The following is a 10255-nucleotide window of genomic DNA, read 5'->3' as shown; positions in this document are numbered from 1 at the left end:
TCAAGTGATCCTCTCATCTCAGCCTCCAAGTATCTGGGATTATAGGCACAAACCACCATGCCTGGCTTTCTCTTTTCTTTTGTTGAGATGGAGTTTCACTCTTGTTGCCGAGGCTGGCATGCAATGGCACAATCTCAGCTCAACCACAACCTCCACCTCCTGGGTTCAAGCGATTCTCCTGCCTCAACCTCCAGAGTAGCTGAGATTACACGCATGTGCCACCATGCCCAGCTAAGTTTGTATTTTTTAGTAGAGACAGGGTTTCTCCATGTTGGTCAGGCTGGTCTCAAACTCCTGACCTCATGTGATCTGCCTGCCTCAGCCTCCAAAGTGCTGGGATTACAGGCATGAGCCACCGTACTCAAGTGTTTTTATTTCTTTTTTAAAGACAGGGTTCCACTTTGTTGCCTAGGCTGGTCTAGAACTCCTGGGCTCAACTATCCTCCCACCTCAACCTCCCAAAGTGCTAGGATTACATGTGTGAATCACCACACCCATCCTCAACATATTTTCTAATCTTACATCCAATACTCATTCCAGTTAACCAATATTTATTGAATGATCTTGTGTCAGACTCTCTGCTAGATGCAGAGATTACAGGCAAGAAAACCACGTAGTCTCATCGAGTCCTCTAAACAGTCATGATATAGTAGCACCTGCTCTATGTTTGAGTGCTACCGGACTCAATGTGAGTGCTCTGTTCCCAATGTGTGCTCACATTCCCAACATTTGCTTCCACTATTCAACACCTCACAACTGTCCCCTAATCTCCCCATATTTCAGCCACTCAAAACTTCTTCTTGTTAGACTTGGCTAAAATGCTGCCTCTTCCCAGAGATCTGACCTGACTTCTCCCTACTCCCAACCAAAAGAGATGATTTCTGTTTTTCTTCTGAACCATCCCAGATTCTCTTAGCATCTTTCTTAAGGCAACTGTCACATTTTACCCTTCTTTATGACTATATAATTCTCTTATATCCTTCATGAGATGACAAGCTTCTTCAAAAATAAGTATCTGCTTTTACTCTATATCCCCAAAATAATGTAAAATGGTGTCTTGCAATAACTTATAAATGAATAACATATAACATTCAGAAATAATAAAATAAAATTAAGAATTCTTCTGATGATAGTTCTTTTGGAAAAAACAAATTAGCACTTTATCTTCTGTAATTCAGTCTCAAAATAAGACATCATCTTATAGCGAGATTCTAAAAACAGTAAATATGAATAAATAATAAACTACATACAAATTTTCTCTATAGTAGGTAAATCCTATGAAAGGCAGCTGATTTCCAACAAAAGCTTTAGGAATTGGGAAGGTTTCTACATCTCCTTTGTCATCTTCAATGTCATCGAAATTGCTGCTGTCTATGTCACTGCTGAGTTCAGGTACTACAGGAGCTGCCGCTATTAAAAGAAAAGAAATAAATTATTTCATTCACAATCAAAATATATAAACCATCCTATTTTATTATGATATATTATTTATTATTTAATAACACTATATAAATTTATAGCAGTGCATTTTCCATTTTGTCGATTCACAGAATTAAAATTTTGTAATTTAATGCTATATTAGATCAGTTTTAAATACAGATTAATCCATTAAACAAGGAAAGCAACATATTATTCTAGTTGTTAAAAATTACAAGCAGCAATAATTTGCACAGATTTTACAGATCTCAATTTTCTACGTTCTCAAAACAGAAATATTTCTTACCCTTAAAATGAATCAATGTCATATATACATAGTAAAAATAAGATACTATGCTTACCACAATATTTAACAGAGTATGGTCTCCATAAGTAATTGTTGATTTGTCAAATCAAACACATTTAAATTAAAGGATTATATTCCCTTGATTCTGAAAATTATTGAGATCTACAAAGCTTAACTTAGCAAATTAAGGAATGTGTAATGTTTATTATAAAAGTGTTGAGAAATACTGCTAACAGTTTGCAAAGATATTGAGGAATATTGTTATAAATACTGCCACAGAACAAATTTGAAATGAAATTTCTCAATTTGAAAATGAGTTAGCATTAAGTGTTATCAAACATGCTTGTTATTTCAAAAAAGAAATCAAATTATGAGTTTCAGAATGTGATGGAATGAAAATATTTAGGTTTATTGACTTACTTTCTCTTATGTTATCCCAATGCCACTGATCATTCTTAAAGAAAGGATGTTGTCTGATTTCTTCTACCCCATTTCTCCCAAGTCGTACCTCCCTAAATAATGCAGTTAAAGATTGTATTATTTAAAAATTGTAAAATAAAAAGATTATCTCTACGTCAATAGTTTAACCAAAATAAAGATCTCAAGTAAATTCGAGATGTTTGTATTAAAAGCTTCAGCTTAAATGTTTCTCAAAAATAAGCAATCCCATGTTACAGTATGTGATCTCTTTAGATAGATTTAAAAAACTGTAATGCATAATAAATGTCGTGAAAAATAAAATGTTTCTGTCTATAGTTTGCATCAAACGAAAGTACGTAAGACTATCAAGTAAAAAAATTCACCTGCATGTGCCACGACTGAATGACAATAACTTCAGGATATAAAGAGACATAGGTCTAACTTCTGGCAGAGAAGAGTTATTCAAAACTTCTCTAATAGAAATATTATTTTCAAAATCTCTCCCTTTCCTAAAAAGAATTCATATATTATGTTTGAAGCTATCCACATTTATTCTGGTAAATTACATCTCTACATGTATATTAAAGTTATCATTCTGCATATATGAAAAGTGTTACAAAGAATTTCATTCTTTGAACTTCTGAGTCTTCAATGAAGAGTGTATGGAAATAGCATCTGTGTTATACAAGGCCCTGGAACTATGTTTATCATAAATAGGAAAACTGTAGACCTTAAGGGGAAGTGCTCCTAGCCATATTTATGGCATTAACTTATTTTCAAAATATCAGTTTTCCACCTATAATCATTCCTTAGATTGCACACCCCTGCCCCATAACTACTAATTTAAATATTTCATAACACTCCTTTTATAAACATAAAACAGGTGCACCCTGTTGTACAATTTATCATCCAGCACAAATTATGACCAACCCTACCAATCCTGCTCAGTGCCCACATCAAACATACAGGCTGTGTTCTTCTTCCACCCTATCCTCTAGAAAGAGGCATCTCTCCTTCTTTTCAAAGATAACATCTCCTCATCTCCAGGTCTTAATATATAAATTGTCATTTCCATTTTACTTTGAGTTTACGAGCACCGACTGCTCATCAACCATGTAATTAACAGGTATTAAAGTTTTATTCTACAAATGATTGACAAATAAAAATAATTATCCTCTTTGATGAAAAAAAGAAAAAACATTTTATAATGTTCAGTTTGACGAGAGGAAAACAATTTTGTTAATGGAAATACATATTGATGTAACTCATCTGGGGATCAATTTTGTAACATCACTTAATTTTAAAATGTGTATCCCAGAATTCCACCTTTAAGATTTTATCCTATAAAAAGTATACAGAGATGAATGTGTGAGGATAGTCACTGCAGTAATGCTTGTAACAAATTAATAAACAAGATGTGCCGAGGAACCTTAGCATATTAGAGCTAGAAATGCCCTTAGTTACGTAATTTGAGCCCACTGTTTTATGGATGAGTAAAATTATTTCCCAAAAAAGTAAAAATAATTTCCCCAAGATCACAAAGCTGATGTGTAAGTTTGAACAAGGGTGTGAGCACCCTCTTCTATATGTTGGTCCTTTGATGGGATGACTCCCATCACAAATATAAAATGGGACATTAGAAAAAAATGGAATGGAGTGAACAAGGAAGACAAATCAAAGAGTTTTCTAGCTTCTCTTTTTGGGGCAGGTTTTCTCACCTTTGTTCATCTATTTTGTTTTTAAAAGTATAGAATTTCCAGGATAGTCTTGCTCATATTCAAATGTAAATTAAAAAGGGTTGGGAAGGAAGCACTCCCAAGTTTAACACAAATAGTTTTTAAGATTATAACCTGCTGAGTATTTATCTACACAAAATACTCTCAAAAGTTATATAAGAGTAATACGGATTAACCAGCTTGGAGAATAAAATGTGAACAATACAAAAGTTTTATTTCTTTCAAATCCATTGTTTTACCAAGTTCTATTTTTTCCTTTTTAGACATGAGGGTTAAGGTTAGAGTTTGATTACAACTGGGCTGTACACACATAACAAGGAGGTAGCCCAACACCAAGCTTAGCAGAAGGAAAAGGCTAACCCAGAATTAGATGCTACTTGGGTAGTGAGAGGCAGACTGATTTCATATGTTAATAAGCTAGGTATGCTTTTATTTCTACAAATTTAACATAAAAGGGCTTCTCTACAAACAAATTCAATGTACATTACCTATCTGTTAAGAAAGCACAGATGAGATTCTTTGCATGTTTGGAAATTTCTGCATCTTCAGGGAAACACAGTGAATTCTTATGATCCATAATTTTGCTATATGTTCCTACAAGTGAATCCGCATAAAATGGAGTATCCCCTAAATTTCAAGAAAGAAGATACTGAGTGTAACAGAGAATGCAAAGGAAACACTTTTCACCTAATATTTAAGTATGTTAAGTTGAAATTTGTCACATGCAGTGAAGAACAAATATTCTATGGGCACAGAGTCCCAGTCAAAACAACAGACATATTGTTATATTCTAAAACAAAGAATGTATTTAAATTGTAACACCACCAATGACCCCTCACCCCTTAAAAGCAAAATAAAATCAATGATAACTCCAGAATGTGTTGAGATTTTTTTTTAACGTAAGAAAGGAAATGTTTTACTGAATAGTGCAAGAGAAAGATTTCCTGTGTGGGGTCAGATCAGTCAGAGTCCGTTAATGCTTGGGCTGGATCAGCATTTTGAAATCACTCTGTAGAGCTACGCTATACACCACAGTTGCCACTAGCTACAGGTGGCAATTTAAAGTTAAAATGAATTACACAAAATGAAAAACACAATTCCCTAGTTATACTAGCCACATTTTAAGTCATGATGTAACCAATGGTTACCACACTGGACAGCACAGATTTAAATCATTTACATCATGATAGGCCAGACAGGGCTGCTCCAAGAGTTAAACCAGCTCTATTATTTTACATAAGAGGAAGTCAGGCCCAAAGAGACAGACTGTGACTAGCTTAAAATGACATGTAGCTAGAGTTGAAAGAGGGCAGAAATGGTCTCCCCATGCAGTGTTCTTACTAATGACTGTGATAGATGCACTGAAGCAAGTATAAAGATAGAAAATGTTGAAGGCACCATTCTGGCCAGTACTGAGCTAAAGCCACAAGTGTTACAGGCTCTGCGAGTACACCTACACTACAAGGAACTTTAATGAAAACCTGACTTTCGTAAATCAGCCAATCCAAAACTTCAAAAAATGTCTTCAGGTAGTTATTTTTTGTTTGTGTTCAAAGAAAGGTAGAGGGCAGCTTTGAATTCAATATTTTTTTATTTTTTTAATTTATTTTTTAACTTTTACTTTATTTTTTAACTTTATGTTAAAAATTTTGTATTTATTTTAATTCTACTCTTTAATTATTATTTTTAGACACAGTATCTCATATGTTGCCCAGGCTGGCCTTGAACTCCTGGGGTCAAGTAATCCTCCTGCCTCACTCAGGCTCCTGAAGAGCTGAGCTAGCACCACTCAGCCTCGCAGTCGTGAGAATTTAAATGGCCTCTTCATCGAATAAGCCAAATTACTTACTCTAAAGTACCTTATTTTGTAAATCCCTAGGAAAGCGTGTCTAGGCCAAAAAGAGAATATATTCTATTTTCAAAAGATTACAAGACACAACCTAGGCCAGAGGTGGGAGAATAGACAGCTACATAGGACCATATAATGTGTACAAAGAGACTCACTTTGAAAGGCCCAAAATAGAGTAGGTCATACTATGACATGAAACGAAGCATAACAAGATCAATGCTACATACACAAGACAGTCATCAAAAGAAAGCAATTTATGCCACAAAAAAGTTCAACAGTAATTATTTAAACTTGCAATTTATGAAAAATTTCTGATTTTTTAGCAATAACCATAGTCTTTTATCATACAGGCTTTACACTACCATTTCTTTTAGGCTCACCTTTTAGAAAACATATTCTCTAATTCTAAAAAGTATATTTTAACTCTAATTAATTCCATATTATGTTACTAGCCTTGACATACTTGCCTTGGAAAGTGGATTTAACTACATTTTCAACCCTCATCCCCATGCCACGTCACTGGCTTCCTTAGCCCAAAGGTATTAATATTTTTATGACCCGAGTACTTAGAAATGGGAAACCTTAGGAATGAAATCTATGATGTAAAGAAAGTTTTGAAATACTTCAGCCTTTCAAATTTTGATTTGGTCATAAAAAAGAAGAAATAACTAAATTTGTCTCTGAGTTTTCTAAAACTGCAATGTTATTATAAAATATATTTATCTTGATAATCAAATGGTAAACATTATATTTATAATTTATTTCACGAGAATTACAAACAAAATATATATGCAAGTAGTAAATGGAAGGAATACAGTTGTTTACGAAATCAATTATGTAATCACATAAACTAAAGAGATTTTTACTTTACTATTATTGGGACAAATATTAAGTCTTATATTGAAACACTATAACAAATATGATTGATCAAGAAAATCTTAGAGGGCTAGGCGTGGAGGTTCATGCCTAAAATCTCAGCACTTTGGGAGGTTGAGGTGGGAGGAACACTTGAGGTCAGGAGTTTGAAACTAGCCTGGGAAACACGACAAGACCACTCTCTACAAAAAATGAAAAAAAATCAGTGGGTTTAGTGGCATGTGCCTGTAATCCTAGCTACTCGGGGGGCAAAATGGGATGATCACTTGAGCCTAGGAGGTCAAGGTTGTAGTGAGCTGTGTTCATGCCACTGCATTCCAGCCTGGGCAACAGAGTGAGACCCTGCCTCAGAAAAAAAAGAAAAAAAAAAAAGAAGGAAAATCTTAGAATGAAGGCCCACTGAAGCCATAAACTTGCTTCTTGCTCTAATATTTTAATAATTCAAAAATGTCTACTGGAGAAATATTTCCTGGTGATATATTTTTAATTCTTTTTACATTCTACTTATTCCATTTAATCACCATGCCAGCATCAGGCTTGTTATTAATTTTCCAATTAACAGTCTGCCCTATCAGATACTACTAATTCAAAGTTTCCAGAAATCCAATTCTTCCCTACGACAAAGGCAATTAATTTCCTTATATTCTCAAATTCTTGACTGATATAAAGTATTATAAGAAGTGTTTTGAAAAAAGTTAAAATATTTACTTACCCACTAGCATCTCAAAAAGGAAAACACCTACAGACCACCAATCACATTCTCGCCCATAGTAACCATCACCCCCTTGTGATTTCAGAACCTCAGGTGATATATAATCAGGTGTTCCAACTGCTGTATCACAATGTACCATGCCTGTCTGCATAAACAGGAGAGATAAAGAAAAAACAGATCAGTGTAAAAACACACACTTATAAATGCAATGAATCCATTTATTACTAGATATACAGTGATTACATATTGCTACCAACAGAACTTCTCTGCTGACATGACTTTGGGATACAGAGAATAAATACATTGGAAAATGCATTAAAATGCCTCAATTATGGGAGATAGGAATAAACTGTGAACTCTAAAATACAGGAGGCTTCCTCAACAAAAGAAAAAGGTGGTAAAATGGAGATTCCAGGCAAATCAACAACTTTTCTGTTTCTTATTTTTTACACTATAAAGTAGTTGTAAAGTTAGTACAAAATGTGGTCTTAAGGACGCTGACCTAGAAAAAAGAATCATTAGAGAAAGGAAGCTTTCATATTTCCAGAATAAACTGAAACAATTAAGATAACAAAGGGCCCCAGTTTGGAGGCTGAATAAAGAATTGGCTCTTATATTACCAAGCAAAAAACAAAGAAATAGATCAAATGTTTAAATTAGAAGATCTTAGAAGTGTGAAAGCTACACTTCCAGGCTATATATTTAGAAATATGTAGCTGTGGCATCAATATATTTGGCAAGATGGTTTTTAAAAACCACTTATCTGTGTTTAGTTTCAATAGGTAATAAAATAACCCCTCCCTGATGTCTTTTTGACAAGTACAATAACCATTATAGGGGTAGGTGTGTCTGCATGCTGCAAAATTAAATGACTAGAGAAGTATAGTGCTAAATGGTGTTTCTTTACCTCTAGCTCTGTCCAACTTGCAATGATTTGAGAGATTAAGTGCCCTTTATTTCCTTGACCTGCCCAGTAAAGAGTGTGTTGCCCACATTCCTCATAAGGAAGCTATACAAACTACTTAATACTGAGTATTATGGCTATCTTGAGAAAAGGAGGTTGAACACATTTTGTAAACCTAATTCATGTAACTTTATATAAAACATGTTATAGAAAAAAATCTTTTCATTCATTCTCAAATTGACAGAACTAACTCAATGGCTTTATTTTCCCACATATATAGCAAATAGAGAATAAAAGCTATTTTAGTTTGAATAGAAATTTAAAAATAAATTTTATGGAAATAATTGAGCAAACCATGGGAGTAACACTGTGTGTGGATTACTACGAAGGACAAATGATGAACAAGACAGTGCCTGACTTCAAAAGGCAGGGTATACAATTAATTTTTATCATGGACTGTCCTATAGTCTAGACTTCTGTTGGGGGAAAAAATTAACAGAGGCTTATTAGGTTAAACAAAATTTCCTGATTTCACATACATCCACAGAAATCAGGTTTTTAAAAACATATGAGACTTAGCTACTAAAACCAACTCACTGGAGACACACACACACACAAACACAAACACACACATGCAACCAAAGGAAAAATTACTTAGCATTCAAAGGTTCAGAGGAAGGAGAAGAAAGGGCAAGATAAGAAAGAATTGGCATAAAGTTAGGCTGTAAAGGATGGATAAGTTAGGGTTTAAAAGAGACAGGGTGGTATGACAGGTTAGATACAAAAAAAGAGCATAAAGAAACTGGAACAACCTAGTATAAACATGTTTAAGAAATGCAGTGAAATTCAAATCAACTAAAGTTCCACACAATGAATATTGGAAGGATAAGCTGCCTATCAGTGTAAATAACCACTTGCAGAATAAATACTTGGGTAGGACTAAAGATTTTTTTTGGTTATAAACTATTATATTCTATATAGTAATAGTAATCACTAATAGTAAACTATATTCATATACTAAACTATGTGAATAACACTCTGCTTTTGGAAAATTAATGTTCTAACTATGATTTTTGGCTAGCATACTGAAGTTTTTAAAACAAACATTTGAAAATGATATTTAAAAGTATTTTAAAAGTGTGTTATGTGGAAGCTCTCAAATTATATGAATATGAAATCTACATTTATAACAAGTCTCTAACCCTGTTTAAATGAACTGTGAGAAGGATAAGTAAAAAACTAAAGAGATTGGTTTACCAACAGTGGGTGGGTGGTCAAAGGATGGAAAGAAGGGAGTAATGGCAACAGGGTATGGGAATATGGAGCAAGTGACTCTTCTCTGAGCATACATTTTGTATAGCTCTATCTTTTAAAACCAGAGGAAACTTCGTGTCCAAAAAATAAAATAAAATAAACATTAAAACCAATCAGGATGTGGGGGGAACTCTAAATGGAATACAAAAAAATAAGAAATGAACCTGTTTTATAAATAAATAACCTAACCACATTAGAGAAGGCAGAAAGAAACAAACTAAACTAACTCTGGAAAATAACATCTTAACAGGATACTGTAAGACTAATTAAAAACAAAAGTATACAAAAATAATAATATTTTGGTTAGCAAATCTTTTTGTCACAGGGGTAAGGACTGGCAATTCTGAAATAATTTTATGTGTATACTAGGGTTGAACTGGTAAGTAAATACATTGCAGATAATGAGAGCCAAGAGTTTTACTGTTCATGAGAGAAATTACAAAAAAGAAAGGAGAGAGACTAGAATAAACCTAGTGGTGCTGGACTTGAATCAGAGTTAGCAGTATGAGCTCCTAACTTTCAATATGCTATATATACAGACATACACAAAATTAAATATAAACGTGTGTACATGTGGTTTATGGTTTAGTACATTTAACATATACAATATATACCCCCTAACTCTGTCACCTGGCAGGGCCTAAAAGTCCAGAAGCAATGAGCACATCTAGCACCCAATTGTTGATTTATAAATACCATTCTTTTTTTTTTTTTTTTTTTT

The 10255-nt window shown here is 33.7% G+C and overlaps 1 protein-coding gene across 1 annotated transcript in view; it reads right to left on the bottom strand.

Moving 5' to 3' along the window:
• The window catches only part of ROCK2 (Rho-associated, coiled-coil containing protein kinase 2), a 167997-nt gene that overhangs the window by 41908 nt on the left and 115834 nt on the right, over window positions 1–10255 (bottom strand). The window contains exons 6-9 of the mRNA XM_011965282.1: window positions 7317–7461; window positions 4368–4506; window positions 2144–2235; window positions 1251–1410 (exon numbers count right to left, since the gene is read on the bottom strand). Of these exons, the coding sequence (XP_011820672.1) occupies window positions 1251–1410; window positions 2144–2235; window positions 4368–4506; window positions 7317–7461 (536 nt within the window). The remainder of the gene's footprint in view (window positions 1–1250; window positions 1411–2143; window positions 2236–4367; window positions 4507–7316; window positions 7462–10255) is intronic.

This window comes from Mandrillus leucophaeus, unplaced genomic scaffold (genome assembly GCF_000951045.1).
Source record: "Mandrillus leucophaeus isolate KB7577 unplaced genomic scaffold, Mleu.le_1.0 Scaffold72, whole genome shotgun sequence".
NCBI classification, from domain to species: domain Eukaryota; kingdom Metazoa; phylum Chordata; class Mammalia; order Primates; family Cercopithecidae; genus Mandrillus; species Mandrillus leucophaeus.
The sequence above is the reverse complement of the archived record's forward strand: the minus strand, read 5'-3'. Positions and strand labels throughout refer to the sequence as shown.